This window comes from Ciconia boyciana, chromosome 6 (genome assembly GCF_034638445.1).
Source record: "Ciconia boyciana chromosome 6, ASM3463844v1, whole genome shotgun sequence".
NCBI classification, from domain to species: domain Eukaryota; kingdom Metazoa; phylum Chordata; class Aves; order Ciconiiformes; family Ciconiidae; genus Ciconia; species Ciconia boyciana.
The window spans coordinates 36,577,007-36,595,693 of NC_132939.1; the positions used below are offsets into that span (position 1 = coordinate 36,577,007).

General features: G+C 38.4%; 1 protein-coding gene across 2 annotated transcripts in view; it reads right to left on the reverse strand.

Moving 5' to 3' along the window:
• Positions 1-18,687, reverse strand: part of SCG5 (secretogranin V) — a 32,155-nt gene that overhangs the window by 4,406 nt on the left and 9,062 nt on the right. For both annotated transcript variants that reach the window (XM_072863766.1, XM_072863767.1), the window contains exons 3-5: positions 11,044-11,193; positions 7,962-8,074; positions 2,382-2,435 (exon numbers count right to left, since the gene is read on the reverse strand). In XM_072863766.1, the coding sequence (XP_072719867.1) occupies positions 2,382-2,435; positions 7,962-8,074; positions 11,044-11,193 (317 nt within the window). The remainder of the gene's footprint in view (positions 1-2,381; positions 2,436-7,961; positions 8,075-11,043; positions 11,194-18,687) is intronic.

Consider the following 18,687-nt stretch of genomic DNA (forward strand, 5'->3'; position numbering starts at 1 on the left):
AAAACTAACACTAATTTAATGCTTTAAATTGTTAAAAATAAGACACATGTAAATGATTTGTTTGTGTTTGTTTAAAGAAGTTCTGTTTAATGTTAATTTAGTGAAATTCAGCTGTTGCATAAACTTCTAGGAATTATTTGAAGATTCTTAGGAAGATTAATTGGTCTTTTTTTTTTTTTTTTGGAATGGTACTTGCTTGCTACTTTTTGAAATAAAGTAGAAGAGAATGAGAATACATAAAAATTTGAATCCTCCTCAACCGACAAAAGAAAACAAAATATAATGCAAAATTTTTGGCTGATTTGACTAAAAAATGTTTAATCTTATACAGCTGTGCTGAATTCAAAGTAATGCAGTTCCCGAGTACCTTTGTGCACAGCTCTGAGCCCACGGCAACGTGACTCAGTGATTATAGAAGCACTCCTGTCACGTTCAGGATATTAGACTCTGGACAGGGCTATGCTCATGCATAGAAATTTTAAAAAGGGGAGAACTGCTAGTTAAATTAGAGGTCACTGGAGGCTTCCTTGTCTTGCACTGCAAAGGCTGCAAAAAAATAACACAGTAGCAAATGGTAAATACATACCTTTGCTATATACACTGATTATGTCTATGTATGCTTGTATGTGTGTTTATATAAATAAATATATGAATATACACACATACTTAGAATATGTAGTTTGTAGACTCCAGTAGTGCCTCTGTGACTGTTATACTACAGCTTCATATAGACACAACACAGTTACTGTCCGTGGACAACCCAGTTCTCCAAAGAGGACTTGCTTTAAGCTAAAATTGGGACATTCTGACCCAAAAAGACCAACCTGTTGCTGGAAGCTGTCCTCCCTAAACTCTCTGTCTGTGCAGAAGGGCACAGAGGAGTGGCAGGGACTGCAGAAGGCAGGAAGGGAATCCAGTGGGCTTTTGGGTTTCTGGAAAAATACACTCTGCTGCTGACAACTCTAGGTTACCCTTCAGCTGATAAAGTGAAAATGCTGAATTGTTCATTAAAGCATTAGCAATCATTACGTTATTACCCTCAAAACAATAAAATACTTTAAATGATAACGAATTTACCATTAAGTGACATGCCTGTGCTAAGAAAATAAATCTGCTGCAAAGCAAGAAACTGAAGCGTCACCTGCAAAATTCTGGGCTACCCCCAGCCACCTGGCCGTCATGTCTCTCCAGCCATTATCCCTTTTGTATCCGATTACGTCAGTCAGCACACAGACAGAAAATGTATTTTTTTTTCTTTTTTTCTCATGTATATATTGTACTAATCCTACTTCAACACGCTGTTCTAGCTATTAATAAATATTCCACATAACTATTTCCAGAGTAAATTCTACTTACTTTAGAGTTAAAATCAGGTGTCTACCCTTTTTCCTCATCCACTAACAAACTCAAAAATCAGATGCAAGTGGGAGGCAAATACCAAGTGCAAGATAGATCATTAACTTATGGTTGAACAGTGTTTATTACCAGTGATGTGTGAATTGGTAAGTAATCAACTTATCTTCTCCCTTTCTAGCAAAGGCCTTTAGGTTTGAGAGTTAAATAAATCATCTTCACTTAGGCTTCACTTATTTTAAACCAAATTTACTTCATTTACAATATACACTGTGCTGTCATATTTTGAAAAGCTACTTTCTGGCAGAGAGCTAGACTTTTTCTTCTTCTAAAAAAATATACCAGCAGCAAAGCTAAAGACTTTGACTCTGCCTTAAAGTGATTTTTTGATAAAAGTAAGGCTGACACTACCGCAAAAAGAGAGAAGATAGTGAGGTGGACTGTGCAGAGGTTCTCTGTGATATGTGGATTGCCTTTCTTGTTTCAGGGTCAGAAAGATGAGAACCTTTTCATCTTTGTCTTTCAAGCAAGTGAGACAGAGAAATAGGAGTTTAATCTGAGGTAAATCTAAGCATGTAAGTGAATCAAATTACATCAGCTAAAGGACCAGTTCTACTGTCATTTACACCCAAAAACATATTCACGTGCACGTGTAGTGGTAATTAATTTTACCAATATTTTTAGTAGGAAACTTTTAAATTCTGTTTTAAAGACACTTAAATAATTTTAAATGGTTTTATGCAAATAGGATCAATTTAAAAACACAGATACTATAAAGTTTTTAAATCAATGCTCTGCATTGAAGTGCATCTTCTGAAAGCAATAGGCTATTTAGAGAAATATATCTTGTACTTGGTGGACAGTCCTGAAGCCTGCTGTAGTAGTTTATCACAGAGGTTTCCTGACTTTATGCATTATCTAAGGTATAATGCAGATGCATTAGACTAACTCTTCATTTCAACAGTATGATTTTAATTCTTATTAGCTCTCTAGATGATACAGGGGCTATAAAGTATTCTGATAGTTACCCTCTTTCTTCTTTTTGGACCACCATTAATCTTCTCAAAGAGTAAATTCTTGCTCTGTAAGGGGAAAAAAATGCAGCCATCAAATTCATTACGCTCTTCTTTTAAAATACTACTTTTGCTGTTAAATTTTAGCAAGTTTAGAGGGGTGTGTAGTTTTACAGGAAAGATAAACCACAAATAAATATTTGGATATTCTTGCTAACATTTTGCAGTTCTTCAGGAGCAGTCACAGTTCTCACCAACAATTAAAAAGCCAGTAATTTTCCACTATGTTACACTATATTATCGCCTGTGTTCAGGCAATAAGTGCTTCAAGTACATACTGGTATAATGATATAGACTGGATGTTCCTCATCATGTGATACATGGTATAAATACATATATATAAAAAAAAACCCAACCAAAAACATAAGGAAAAAAAGAAAAATAAGAGCGGGAGGGAGAGGAAGCAGGAATCCTGCCTCTGGTACATCTTTCTATACATTTGAGGTGACACAAGAACAGGAGCAAAAAATATTTCCTTTACAAGGGATTTTCTAATTCTTTTTAAAAACGGCAATCAGCGTCATTCCTACTGTTTTGTTGTCTTTGCTTATTCCCTTCCAGATATCAACACTTCCCAGTGCAAAGTTCTGCTGAAAGGAGTTCAGCGCCAACTCTTCCTTTGTTTAAGTAGTGCCCTCAATAAAGTTTCTAAAAACCATTTGGTCTATAACATTTTTAATGGCGAACCTTTTAAAAACTGCCAAAAACATCTTGGCAGAAGAGAAAGTTATGATGATGAGAAAAGAAAAAAAAAAACCAACACAAAAAAACCCCCTCTGACCATAGTTTACATAAGTGCATCCACATATTGTTGTATTTCATACAACTAGTGAATTCTAATAAAGTCTGGAACAACACACACATGCTCAACACATTTTGTTTCAATTGTGTATTATGAAGAAAAACAAAACCAAACCCTAACCTGAAAATGGAAGGAGAGAAGAATTACATGTATAAAAGCAGAACACTGTATAAACAAGGCCATTAATTCTGCTATAAACAACTGACTTAATGTTGATTATATAAATAGAAAGTGTAATTCTAGCACGAGACAAATTCACCAAACACTTCTACCCTCTCTGCAGCCTTGATATGAGAAAAAACAAACATTTTCAAGTGTTACAATGAAATCTGCCAAAATTGTCTGTTTTGTACTTCTCATGTTCATTAAACCCCAAATTCACAAGGCCTATCTCTTGCCCAACCTCAGTTATTTAGTCTGAGCTGTGCCAAAAGGGAACAGAGAAGAAGTTGGCCAAGGGAGACATTCTTGGCTAGTCATTTATGCAAATGCACTTTGAGAAAACTTAAATTTAACATTTTAAAGAAACCCAAGGATGCGTAAATTATTTTCTTTAGGAAACAAAGCACCGCCGAAGCCTCTCTTTGTAAACTACTTGACTTTATACTTTTCACAAGAGGAAAAACAGTGTTTCTGAAATAAGAATTTCATGACTACTGGAGCTAACATTTCTGTCACTCAGGAAAATTCCTTACAATTGAACTGTTCCTGCTCAGGAAGATCGTATTTTGTTTAGTCTGTTTGGGAATGTTTTAAGACCGTAACTACTACTTAAGCATTATGTGGAGTGCAAAGCAAATGAGGTTGTGGAGCATAAGCTAAGAATGTGCTTGTACAGTAACAGCAATCCTGAAAATATGTTCCACTGCGTAAAGGCCTGAGCTCATCAGCCACCAAAATTTGCCTGCGAAGTGCTTGCCATTCTCCTCTTTCACCTAGGACTCGTTAGGAATGAAGACACAGAGTTTCTCTGGTTAAAGATACACCTCCATCTGGAGACGTGCTGCACGTGAATTGCTACTTTCCCCTCGCTCCTGGAGCTTCCTCTGCACCCTCCCAGCTACTTGGATTAGGGTACTACAGGTTGGGATTTGGGTGGAAAAAATGCAGAAGTGAAAATGCTTACAACCAACTAACTAATGCCAGAGAGATTTACCCTGAGATCTTTCAGACTTCACTGAAATTTGTTTAAGTCAGTAAAAATCAGCAGCTCTGTAATCTGGACCTGCACAATTATTAAGCAAAACTGAAAAGGAAAATTGCATTAGCAAGGTTGCACCCTTTTGGGAGGGCTTTTTTTCCAGTCAATTTACAGCCTTATCAGGAATATCAGGCATGACAATTTCTGTTACACCAAACATACTACACTGAATTAAACAATCTGTATTTATTGCCTGAAAGTAGAGAGGGGTACCAGACCTAACATAACCCATCCTAATAATCACCACTGCCATCCAGATATTTAAAAACGTCAGTTGGCGAAGAATGATGCACTTAATGTTGCTCACTATAACTGAAGTTGGAATAAAATGAAATTTATGAGTGACTATCTTCAGGATTTCATTACAATTAGGAAGCTAGAGATGGCAACTTCTTTAACAGGGAGGTGAATATTTTTATCCCTGCTTCCCATTTGCCTTTCTTTGTACTGTCTTGGAGCCCTCCATGGCAGCTGATAAGCAAAACCAGTGTTATTTCTACTCTGAGAGTGAAATATTATTCACTGCTTCAGTAAAAAGAAGTGTTGCTGAAAAACATAGTTGCTTTTAATTTTCCATTTGCACTGATACTGGTGTCAGAAAACACAGCTGAACTTCCCTCCTCTTTTTAACCCTACAACTGGTAGCGGTTAACACTTGGGTTTCAGTAAATATACAACTTACATGTAAGTGGATTTTAAATTTGTATTGTAAACTGTGTGTTGTAAACTATCTTCATGCAAGTCCTTCTGGATGCCAACAACACTTCTTCAGACCATCTAAAGAGTCAAGTTGCAAGATGCGGAAAAGGCAGACTCATGGAAAGTACCTGTCTCCTGCAAAGAATAGTCTGAACTGAGGGGGAAAAAATACTCCAAAACCTCCGTGGCCAGAAATTGTAGAAACTATAGTTGCACACTAAGGTAGAAACCTCCAAAAGTCCCTCACCTTACTATTCCCACTGTTCCCTTTACATTTTCCACATATAAAGAGAAGAAAAAGAGCCTTCAGGGCTGGGGAGGAGAGTATAAGCTCTGTATCTTGCCCTATAAACAGAGCCTGTTCCTGAGAATTCCCACATGTCAGCATATTGATATATGGAGAGTTCTCCCAAACACAAGAAAATTCTTCCTCTTTCTTCCCTCTCCTAGCCCAGTACACATTTATCATTATTTATATATTGGTATCTTCATATGTATTAGCAGTATTTACATGTAATATTTCGCATCTACATAGAATCATACACTTTGCTGTATGAGACAGCTTCTAGCCTTGTTTTACCCTTATAAAATACGTCTACTATTCACAGGGTACTGCAGAGGTCCCACAGCTTTGCAAGCATGAGAGTCTGTCACCAAAACAAACCAAGCAACCTGTTTCTTTCCCATTACTCATGAACAAGCAGGTCTTTTTTTTCTGACCTGCTAATGTAATTTGGGTTTTACTGTGGTTACACTAAGGAATGCATGCTGGCTCCTTGAAAGAACAAGTCAGTGGGAACTGTAACACTGCCTCAACCGCTCTGTGGCAGGAAAAGGCAGGGGAGAAGCCCCCCCGAGAGCTGCGAGCACGCGCCAGCTCGCACGGGTCCAGGAGACACACTGACTCCGAGGGCTTCAGACGGTGGTGACAGCCCAGCGCCTTCACAGCACGCAGGAGTTTGTGGAAATGCAGTCTGTAAATACATAGCCATTACAGCCCCTGGGGCATTTGGTCCTAGGCTCCTCCACGGGAGAAGCAGGAAGGGGCTGCTGTCGGGCAGAGGGGATTTTGGGGGCTGGGGGCAGTGGGAGGATGACGATGCACACAGTTACCCCCTGGGCAGCCCACAGTCGGCTGTGTCGGTCATTTACGATGTAATCCAGATGACAATAAGTGATCTAAAAGATCTGATCTACTTTATCTCTCCTTTATAAAGTCTCAAACAGCTAATTTTTAGAGTGCTTTTCTGCTCTTATTTTTCCAGAGAGATAAAAATAACAAAAACCAGCCATAAAACCAGATACCGTTGTATTTATCTTTTTAATGTGTAGTAATACACAATGAGGAGGCAATCGGGGTAATTCTCCTGGATCTCGGCAGAACATTTGCTCATGCACATTACCAGCTGTTTCATCTCTAATTAAAAAGATCTGGAGTTGGCTACGCTGCAGCTAGATATGATTACTGTTTAGTACCTAACAGTCTGTTTTAATCCATGCGTGAGCAGTTTTTTCCCCTGAATTAGTAGTGATGGATGGAGAAATGAAAAAAGGCCAGTATTCACCAAGGATTACCTACCATTTGTTAAGTATATATGTTGCTGATGACAATGCAGTATGTATGCTTGATTCTGAAATATTGCTATAGGCCAAAGATTTACAGAAGTGCTTTTATAGTCTTCAAAATGGTATTATGAAAGTAAATTACTTATGAATAATAAGAAAACTAACAGCATTATCTGGCATAAATAAGAAAGTTCACCATCTGGTGTTTTTAAAATGAAAACCTTTGATGGTAATTACTTAGAATGCAACAAGTTTCCAAAATTTGGATTTTTGGCATGATTCTCTCTAGAAATTTAGCACTCACATAAGTAATTAAGACTATAAATCTTACACTGGTTTGATTATGAAAGATGAATCAGTCTCACAATTACAGCAGGAGAAGAGGCTGCCAAACATGTCCATTTATCGATATATGCTTACAGAGCACTGGTTTAGGGCAATCTTAAGTAAAGTGTTACAACAATGTAAAATGAGGTTTCATGATTTGCTCTAGAAGCATAAATTATGATCATTGTTATTGTTTTCCTGGCGCCTGAAGATGGATTTTGGATTGGACATTTAACTGATGTAATCTAAGATTAAGCGGCAGAGCTCTCTTTGGAGCCTCTAGCCTGCAGAAATAGTCTAGCTGGAGTTATTAAAGTCCTTGTATGCTCAGAGCAAGATTTTTGCCCTTCGTGTAGCTCGCTGTATTTATTATATGCAATGTGTAAAATAGGTTTTCAATATAATATAGTGCGCAACCTGAATAGAGGAAGAAGCAGCATCAAGTCCTCCAAAATCCTTTCAGCCAGAGAGGATTCCTTAGAGCAAGTTGTCTGGACCTAGACTTTTTAAGGTGTTTAGGCACTGCTGCACTCCATTTATTTATTTTTTTTTAGCTTCTAAGTAGCTGAACAGTGTATAGTCACTGAACCTGGATAATCTTTTGAAATCTTGTGCTAAAATCTGCACGAATTTTGCTTACACATTCACTGTAGTTTGAAATGTGGTTTGTTGTGGTTTATCAAGCACATACATAGTTGTCATGCTTTGGGACAGGTAATAAGGCAAGGATTTCTACTTTCTATTTTTATGGGCTTTTCATCAAACACAGGCATTATTTTTATATTTTTAAGGGCAAGTTCACTTTTTGAGAAGTTTCCCTTAGGGTGATAATTTTTCCAGCAATAAGCACAATATTCTCCTTGTGGTTTCATAGTATCCCATGCAGCAGACAACACCCAGTTTCACAGGCAACAAAAATAAGCAAGAAGCAGGTACTCACCCACTTGCCCATGTTGGGATAGTCATGCTCTGGATCAAAAAGGTGCTGGTGCAGCTGGTATTCCCTGCTGAACTCTGCTGTGTCTGGGGTGTTTTCTAGACACCCATCATCAACTGCAAAAGTATGTTAGAAAGCATTGAGTGCTTAGTAGCTTTGAAACACACAATATGTGCCACGTTAGTCAGCAAACTTCTTAAATGCAATTATGCAATTAAAAAAAAAAAACATTTAAAGAACTGGATGACTGGAAAATATCAGGTATTTTTTTTCTTTTGAAAGGAGTTTGTCAGGAGATATTTAAATATTTTCTTTTTTAAAACGCAACTTAATGAAACTTCAAAACTAAACAAATTTATTTTCCAAGCTCTCCCCCTCCTTTTTGTTTTTCTTTTAAATTAGTGATTGAGCTTGATTTTACATAGAACTACATGTTATTCTGATTCAGCAGGGATCCTCTTTTAATTTTTAAATGCCCACAGGAAGTTGTAGAAATTATTTAGGCAATACTTTTGAAGCTCATGGTAAAACGAGCCTGTGAGCAAAGACAGAATTTCCTTCACTGAGTAGCTCTTCATGGAACTCCATTTCTGGTTTGCTACTTTGTTCAAAATGGCTGAAAATCATTTACACATCATAAGATCTCATAAAAATGCGATGTGGCAGAAGTTTTATGCTGAAGACATTTCTGCAGATTGGTAACTGATCTGATGGATCCAGAAACCTCCTTTAATCACAATGGATGGTTTTGCAGACAGTGTCACATCAAGGGTAATACCCTTTTAAAAATCAGCATACGGACTTTTTACCAAAATAAGTCATCTTTAGATTAAACAAAGATCCAGCAACTTGAGGCCAGAGTAGCTCTTTGGATAGAGTCTCCTCCTGGAGTTCCCTCTGCTTTGTCAGCATGGGGAGCTTGCAGTCCAAGTTCCTCTCAGACATACTCAAGGAGATCCTACCACCGGGGCATGATGTTGGGCATCCAAGCAGCTACATCTGCCAGAACACTGGTATCCAGAGGACACGCCTATAGACTTTCCCTTCTGTCCTTGTACAATCATCATGTAAAAAGATTTGCAGATGGATTATCTTTTTCCCTTAGATGTGGGAAACAGTAAAGACTTGACTTAAAAATGAGTTGATTCAATGACCTGAGGAGGTTGTTCTAAGTCCAACAGATCCTGCTTTCTCTCTTTTCTCCTTAGAATCGGGAAAAAAATAAAATTGCCAATAGGAAACAGGGGAAAACTAACCATACTGGCTAAGTAACTTTGAAACCATTAAAGTTAACTACACGTACTTAAAAATTATTTCAGTCTCAGCAGGGACAGGATCATCTCAAGAGAGAAGCAGGTGACAACAGAAACGTTGTAGACCTTCTCAGAGTGTCTGTGTCTTTTGGTAGAAAACACAAAGGGCATCTGGGCATATGCGTGCCCTCTGCGATCGCTGATCCAAAAGTCTTCAAGCCCAAGTACTCCAGGCTTATGTATTCCTGCTGTGGAAAGTGCATATGTAGACAGTGACTGGAAAAATTGTTTTCCATTAAGCAAATCCACAGAACTGATTGAGGAAGGCCTCTGGTAATTTGTATGCATAATGCAGTCACCACTTGAATTTCCATTTAAGGCTCTGAAAAACATTTTACTCTAATCCTAGTAGATACTATCTTCACTCACAGTGTACCTACGACAGAGCCATTTATCTGAGCAGGCAGCACATCCCTAAGTATTCTCCCTGTGTTCAGATCTGACTGTATCAGCTTAGCTAACAACTTTTATTTCACCTAAGAAAAATTGAAGGGATTTTCAAAGGCATTTCTCTGGATGCCAGGTTTTTAATTTATTTATCTAATCACTAACAGAAGTCTAATGGGCAAGCACAGAAGATAGAAAGTCTGTGTGTGTGCAAGAAAACCTAAACCCATCATTTGCAACCTGTCAGACAACAGCTATATTGAACAAAATGGAAGATTAGATACTATTTCAGAAGAGATGCAGGCATCATCACCAAATGGGCTGTAATAGAAAACAGTAAGGGAGGACTATTTGAAATTTTGTCATATTGTTGAATGAAATGCAAACACTGTTTGAAAAACTTTTCATGACAAATATTTATTTTTTGATCAATTCTAAGCTAGTTGGAACGTTTTTGAATAAGAATACAGACAACTGTTTTGCATTATCCAAATAACATAAAAGACAACTAAACAGAAAAGATTTTGAAAGGATCTCTTAGCTCACAAATAAAAAATGAGAGAAAAATAGAGTGCTCATTCCCAGTTCCAGCTCCCAAGGCAGCCAATGGGTGTTTTACTACTACTTTCAGTACTAGAAGTCAGTCCTTGGCTCAAATAACAGGAAAAAGATAAATTCCCTTACAGTGTGTCTATATCATGCACATGCAGTGCTGCTTTAGAGATCCTTCAGCACTAGCCACCTGCATGGCTTGGTATATGCGCAGCTGTAAGCTGAGGGTCGTACTGGGTGTTTCGGGTACCGTACCGCTCTGGCACTCTGAGGCTGCACTGCTCCTCTGCCAGAGAGAGCCTGCGTGCGACGTGTTGGGGTACGTCCACGTAGTTCTCCATTTCTTGGCACAGATGCACCCTCAGTGAGCTATAAAGCCACATGGATTGGAGCCAAGGTATCTTAAATATTGACTTATGGTCTGGGTTGGAGATCAGGGCAGACAGTTTCATTCCTCTTGGCACAATGAAAGTCTCTAAAATAAGGGTAAATCTCATCTGTAGAGAATGATAACTTTGTTCAGGGGCCAGCCTAAAAATGAACTCTCTCAGGAACAAGACCCAATCATAGATCTCACTATCTTCTACTCCAAGGTCAAGATGATTTCTTCCACCTGACCTTCTCTAGCAGTCATACAGCAATACAGAAGGTGCACATATTAAAAAAAAAAAAAATCTCATCTAAAACACCTGATTGCTCAACGGTTCTGCTCCTGGGGCAGAGAATGAAAGAAAACACCCATTGCTGATCAAGTGTCGTACTGCCTAATACAGCGCTGAAAGACTGAAAGAAGTACAGTGAAGACAGAGATGCGAAGGCTACAGCAGAATTACCTGTTTTTCCAATAGGGCAGGGATTTGGAGGGTCAGGATATCCTTGATCTTCACTGAAATCCTTTGGTACGTTATCTCCTGTCAGCTCAGCCACGATGTTCGGGATATTGCCATAAGGACCCAAGTGCTGGAGACCCTCATGTGCACCACCTAGCAAAGACGATGTACACACACTGTCTTTTTACAAGATTAAAAGTGTAAGTGCTTTAGTTGCTTCAGGTAATCCAGACTTAGCTTTAAAATATATATATATAAAATAGTTATAGAGACAGATCCAAGTTGAGATTTCAAACGTCTCTTTTAGAAACATAACCCTGTGACCTAAATCAGATAACTTAGGTAATGAAAAATAAAACTAGGAAACAAAATCAGCCACTTATTAATCTTAGGGTTGTTTTTTTCCTTAACTATGTAAGTTATAGGTAAGAAAATGCAAAGAAAAAGAAACATGAGACAGTAATGGAACTTAATACGTTTACTGCACGATCATCTTCAGTCACTGATACTTTTATTGTTCATTGTAGCAACTAATAATTGAAGAAGATATGGCAAGACAGCATCATGGCAAGAAGACAAAGTTAATGACACTACAGAAAGAAATAGTACTATTTGCACAGCCTAGAAATGCATTAATAAATTAAGTCATGTGAGGGAACCCAAGATATTACAGCAAATTTGGTTGTATACAACTAGGAAAATTATTTTTAAATCAAACCATTTATTAAATGCAAATTTGACTTTCCTGGCGTAATGGTGAAAAGTGATTAAGAGTCCATATTGTTGATGGGAATTCTTGTGCAAGTACACCTACACAGTAGTCACTATGGTATGAAACATCACATTCAATGACTTTTACACCTTTACGTAATAGACGAGTTCTAGATGCAGGCTCTTCTATTTGCCCTGTGGGACTCGGAGCATCATTGCTGCAGGGTTACAACAGCAGTGTGCAGCAGGTTTTATAACTCAGTGGCAGAGGACACGATGACGAGCTTCCTGTTCTTGGGCAAATGCACACAGAAGTGGTGAGCTACAGTCTTCTTCCACACATCTCAGCTTGGGCGCCTTGCCTTTGACAAGTAGGGTCTTCCACTAAAGGTTTGGGAACCAAGCTCAGGCAATTATCTCTATATGCCTCTCTACTAATATTTATCTGTTCCAGATCTTTTCTGCACGCATTACTGTCCAAATGCATCTGCAGGCTAAAACCCAGCTGCTTGCAGAGTTTTCTAAATACTCTTGTACAGTATTCTTTTGAATTTCAGACAAATAAAAACTTAGTTTCAAGCATGCTCTTTTTTCCTGCCATAAGATAGCCATCACACACACTGCAGCAACAGCTAATGTAGTTATTGAGTACTGAGACGGTTGTGTGACAGCAGAGCAACATTTTTTTACAACCCTATATAATGAAGGATAACAACATACAGTCATCATACACATTCCACTAACAATGAATGAGAGGAAAAGAAATTTGAATGATGGGGAAATGTGAGTTAAAGAGTGAATGCAGACACAACTGTTTGGGTAAATAGCACAATCACCGTATTATCACCAAATAGTCTTATTTTCAATTTCTATAATTTTCATAGATCCAAAAGATTGGAATAAAGCTTCTGGACATGAAAGCTGCTCCAGAAGAATCATTCAAGTACTCCTGTCCCAACTTACAAATAAATACTACCAGCCTAAATCATGTTTTATACAGCTAGGCATTGTAAGCTAACATAATCACTTTCAAAAATTGTTAACATAAGGCAGTCTTGACAAATTTTGTATTCATTTCTACACTTAGAAGTGGTAGTTGAGTCAAATTGTCTATATTTTGCAAATAATCATTTGGAAGCTGGCATTATAGTACCAGAAGCAAGTTAGTCTTTAAGCATATATATTTCAATTTTATTTGCATGATGGACTAAAATCTAATCAACATGTTAATTTTCCCCCTCAAGTACAAGTTTCTTATTCTGTAATGCAATATTGAAGGAGAGTTTTACAGATATGTAACAAACATAAAAGTAGCCCTATAAAAATTTTGCATCTGTGTTATATGAGGTTTTCCCTTGTAGCTGACCATGAGACCTGGTACTAAAACCAGAATAGCATTATAAACACTATGAACGTCATTATACATTTACAGCCCATAGTCAACACAAAGATGATGCTTGTAAGAACTGCATAGATTCACAATAATGCTATGGTGATGAGGTTAAAAAATGTGTAACATACATTTAATCTAATGTCATTTAATCTAATGTCTAATATATAGCATAAAATATTTCTTTTGTACTGAGCTCCTTCACATGAAGATTGATTGCATATATGTACTTAAAAGCATCAGGTTATGATTCTGCTGTAAACTACAGAACCACGTAATCAATACGTGTTTGAACATCCTGTATACAATGTGGTTCACTATGGGACAATCCATCAGATAGAAGCATATCTACACTTGTATGTGGTGCAGACCTCTTGGCACCAAAGCTCCATCCATAAAGAAAACAGAGGTACTTAGCAGGCTCCAGTGTGCTATATATACATGTAAGTTTAAACCGACTGCCAAGAATTCCCTTGACTGAGTACAAAACAATCTTTTTATATTAACATAAAGGATTGTTTCCTTTAGGTATAAATGTCCAGAATCATTTAAGGGTTTTTCCTTTCTTTCCAAAAGAGCTGGAGACAATAGCACCTGCTCTGGTGCCATAATTTGGCACACTTGAGTGATTTAATAGCATTAGCAAAGCTTATTCCTTATAAACTCTAATAAATAGTGCACTCAGTAAAGACTGCAATAATAAAAATGAAATGCTATGAATATACCAAACAGGGGTATTATGTACAGTAATTCACAAGCTGCATTAGTTTTGGCATTGTAATGTTACTGACTTGAAGAAACACATTAGGATTAAATACACTGCAGCTACCAAGTCAAAATATTGTGATACAAACATATACAGTCAGCTACAAAAATAGCAGAAGATGGGTCTCTTGAACCTTGAGGCAGAGACTGAAAAGACAAGACTACTAAATAACGAGGAATTTTTTGTAATTTCCTATCCAAGGGAAGCATGAGAGACACCATTGTTAAATTATTTGAAACTGGACTAGCAAAAATCCAGAAGAATAGTACAGAGAACACCCTTGTACTGAGAAAGGATGGGCTAGATAAATCTATGTTTTTCCCCATCTCTCCTTACTTCTTGCATGAACTGGCTTTTGTGTGCCACATACTAGCAAAAAACACCCCTTCAAAACAAACAGCTCCCGTTCACATGCAGGATTTCTCTGTGAGCATGTGGTTATTTTACACCCCTACAGGATAAACTAGAAGTTTAGGTCTTTTGGACTGAGGTCAGTATTGTCACAAGTAAGCTTTGGATTTCATTTAAAATATATGCATATATGTAACCATCTTCTGGCACTGGTCTTGAACTGTTGCAGGGTAGAAAACAAAACTGGAACAATGCCTCTCCCCTTTCCTATAATTCTGGAAAAGTCTTTAATCTTCTCACCAACTGCTGGTATCATCTCAACTAGAGATACTTGGAATTACTAAAAATCTAAAGTGCACACATTTTAGCTCATTTCTTTGTAGGAGCAATACTATCTCTATGGGTGGGAGGACAACACAACCACTCTGTTCTTGGAGGAAAAAAAAAAAGAATGGAAATGCTTTGAATGGAAAGAATGGAAAATCCAATGGAAATGCTGTTAGTGCACCGAAGTTCTAGTTGCTGCTACCCATCTATTGGTAGCATAAAGCACAACTGAAACAAATCTGCTCTCAGAAGCAATCCTCCACATCAAATACAAACAGGCAACTCTGCCATGCAGAAGAGTCATTTTAAGAAAGTCAGTGAGAATTAATTTTCAAAAGTGTAAAATGATTGCAAAAGATTTAAAGACAAATTTGCCTTTCAGTCTGATTGGAACAGTTTCCCACATCATGGTGTAGATAGGGTTACCCCATTTCCAAATTCAGAAAAGCAGTGGTTTGGCCAATCTTAGCAAGGAGATACAAAATAGAATGGATCATGAGTATCTGTCGTGAGTAAATAAATCGCAGATCCCAAATTAAAGCCCTTGACCTACAGAGCCATGCTAGATGCCCTAGTTTTCATATTTTTGATCTTAAACATCATGAAGCAGATTCTTCGTGTGTCCAAGCCCTTCCCAGATGCACAGAGGAATACTCCCCCTGAGTAAGAATTGCACTTCTTATGATCTAGAGCTGTACGAACTCCAAGCAAATATGAGCTGCAAGGGAAGCCTGGTACACCTTATCCCATTTGTGTAAGATCCCTGAGGGAGTAAATAGATATTAATCAGAGATGCAATACCATCTTTGCTACTTTGCAAAGTCTTTTGTTCATCTAGACTATTAGTTGTTATTACTGGGAAAAATCTTCCAAATTATTTCCAGTGTGTCCTCTCTGATACAGCGATAGCTCTTTTTCTTTTCACTGTGACAGCTTTCCATACCATCCTACATTTCCAAGCCCAGTCATCTTGACGTATCTACCTTTGATGCGTCATTGTCACATTCAAAAGTGATGTCTCATCCCTAATCAAAGGCAAGTTTGGCAGAATGCTTTCTGGTGCTCTTGTATCTTAAAATGGGACACCATCCACTAACTTTCTTTTTCCTTTCCTTTATTATCTGCAAGACTCCCCACTGTGTAATCTGATTAATTCAAACTGTCAAAAAAATCCTGAATGCAAAAAAATGCATTTTCATTTTCCTTACCCTTTCTAATATCACTAAAAGCTTTACAGTCCCAATGCCATTCCCCCCATGCGTCTTCACCTAGCTTCATCCTAGAGAGTCCTATCCTGGTTGCTGAGATTGATTAAGATCAGGAAATGAGAGGCACTGAAAAAATTATAAATTATAACATTTTCTCTATTCCACAGAAGCTGCTAAATAAGAGAACAGGGAAGGAGAAAGAGCATAGGGGAACCAAGAACGGAAAAATGCAAATGTAGCCAACTTCCTTAACCATTCAAGAGCATGCCTCAGGAAACCCAAGAAAACTACAACTATACATACTCAAGCATCCCAGATTCCAGAGTCAGCTTGTCTTCTCCTTAATGACACAAAGTTTCTTAAAACTATAAAGATTAATTTTCCTTTTCTCTGCAAAAGGACAAATTCCTTTCAGTGTGTTTTCTAAAGCCTTAAGCACACACATCACACAATTACTGACCTTGCTTTCAGTGAATAATTCAATTTAATCCCGTATTTTAATTACAAACAGCACAAATATTTAAGATATGAAATGCTTTTATTGTGGAATGGTTAGGGCCAAAGTAACGCCCATGCGCCTCTCACAATAAATTTACAACAGTAGCTTATATGCCATTATTATTCCTTATTCAAATTGCACACACAATAAAAAAAATCCAGCAGCTCACTTGCTAACAGAGCGCAAAAGCAATCTCTTATGCCTCCCTTGGTTGAGCAGTCCTCTAACGGACTATATTAACTTGCCCTTCAGTCTGAGCAGAAAGCTTTCACACTTCACGGTGTGGAGAAGCGTACCCTTTTTACAAACAGTGTAACCTGCAGCATGCAGCAACAGGCCCCCTCTGCCACGCTGACTTCCAGCTACCGCGCATCAGCAGAGTCACAGGAAAGCACGTCCAGCAAACAACACCCACCTGTAGCTGCCATAACATTACCTTGCTAATGACCACGTGTGCAGAACATGCCTCTATGAAACAAGGCAACAACAGGAAGCCAGTGAGCTACTTTATACCACGAGGGATGGGACGCTATTTCAATCCTATAAACGTAAATGTGCCAATGAAAGACTGGAGCACTTTATTCACTGGCATTGACACCAGCTGCATGAGAAGCCCCGATGCTCCATCCATGTCAACACACTCAGAAAAAAATACTCCTTTCGCTCCTGTAATGTGAAGCATGGAGGCATCAGAATTGTCCAGAATGGGACCATGTTTTCTGTCTACAGCTCCACTGAACTTCACAAAGTTTTCCTGTTCATTTCCCCATTCACATTCATTCAATTCCATTTTCCATGCAGATGGCTCAAAGTCCCTGCTGGTTCTTCACCAGAAGTGTTTAAAAACTTCTCATGCCTGTCTGACAGCTGCCACCAGCGCGGATTTTCTAACTCCCCCAAACAACCTCATCATGAACAATACCAGTGTAGGGCTCCCAAGTCTTTGCTTTGGTGAGCCGGTATAACCCCACAACTCCAAAAGCAGAGGCGCTGCTATTCAAAACTTCTGCCAACATGGCCTGAGTCAAGATTAGGTTTCTTTTGCGCTTGAATAAAAGCGTTGGCACACGATGAAGATGCAAGAGAGTGGTGAGATGAAGAGACCTGCCAGGTAAGACCAGGCCCTTTGGCGCTGCAAGAGGGACTCAGGCCAGCCAACCTGATGTACTAAAGCATCTCAAGGGGAGAAACCAGCTTCTTCCTCCCTCCTGTTCAGCGGCTGAGAACATTCCTCTTCTCATTCATCCCTGCGGCAGCTGTGAGGGCACTGCTGAAAGCACGCACGACGGGAAGCACAGAGAGAATAGCTCTGGAAACCTCCAGAGCATGCCAGAGATCCTATCTCCTGCACACAACACCACAATCCAGAAAAGCAAGAATCTCTTCTTTGTCTAGACTTCCAAAATATCTTTTCATAGCACCAAATAAATTAAAAAAGCTTTTCTTACTGCAGGTTAATTTAAAATTCAGATGGGAGCAGGGGAAATGCACATGATTTTGAGAACAATTACAAAAAGGTATAAATCCTAACTAATGTGACCAAGGATTTATTTTATGTGTGTGAAAGACAAGCAGGGAAAAAAATCTTTGAAAACAAGAGCTCATCATAATTTGGCTGATCTTCACTGGCAGATTTTTAAATACTTATGGACCTTATTCCATTGCTAGATAAAATTTTACAGTTTCATATTAAATTTCTATATCCCATCTGCCAACACTAGAAAACAGAAGTACTATAAAGCATCAGACAATACAGAAGCTATCACATTCCCTCTCCTATGCAGGTTTCTTACCTCTCTTATTGGATTATTTCCCTCTAGTAACATGTACAAAAAAATAATTGTGGCTATAAATCCCATTCTAATTGATTAATTACCTTTAGGTACATGAGAATCTACTTAATTCTAAATCCCTACAGACCTGCCACCTTTCTTCCCTGAAAGAGTCCCATCTCAAACTGCTTTCTCCTTTGGTGGCACCTTAAAATGACTCTATGAATAGATGACTCTCTGAATAGCAGCAGCAGTCTATACCACATAACAGCGGTTAGTGGGAGGTTTTAAGAGCTGGAGTCACTTTATCTTCTTGATTCCTCAGAAGAGGAATGTGACACCTGCACTCCCTCCTGCAGCCACGAGGACTGCTATACGCATGTTTTTTCAAGAAAAGGTTCAAAGCCTCAAATCTAAATAGGTCCCTTAGTCAGACCCACATGCAAATAACAAAGATCTAGAGAGAAACAGGGATTAATACACTTTTCTTCTTGTGTTCCCCATTGACTGACTTTCTCTGATGAGCACACTAGTTTTGAGAATTTTCCCTGCCTCTCCCCAGCGCCACCAAGACAAGAGTACCGCCCGCACACCTCCTACACCACAGGGGCATCGAGGAAGGG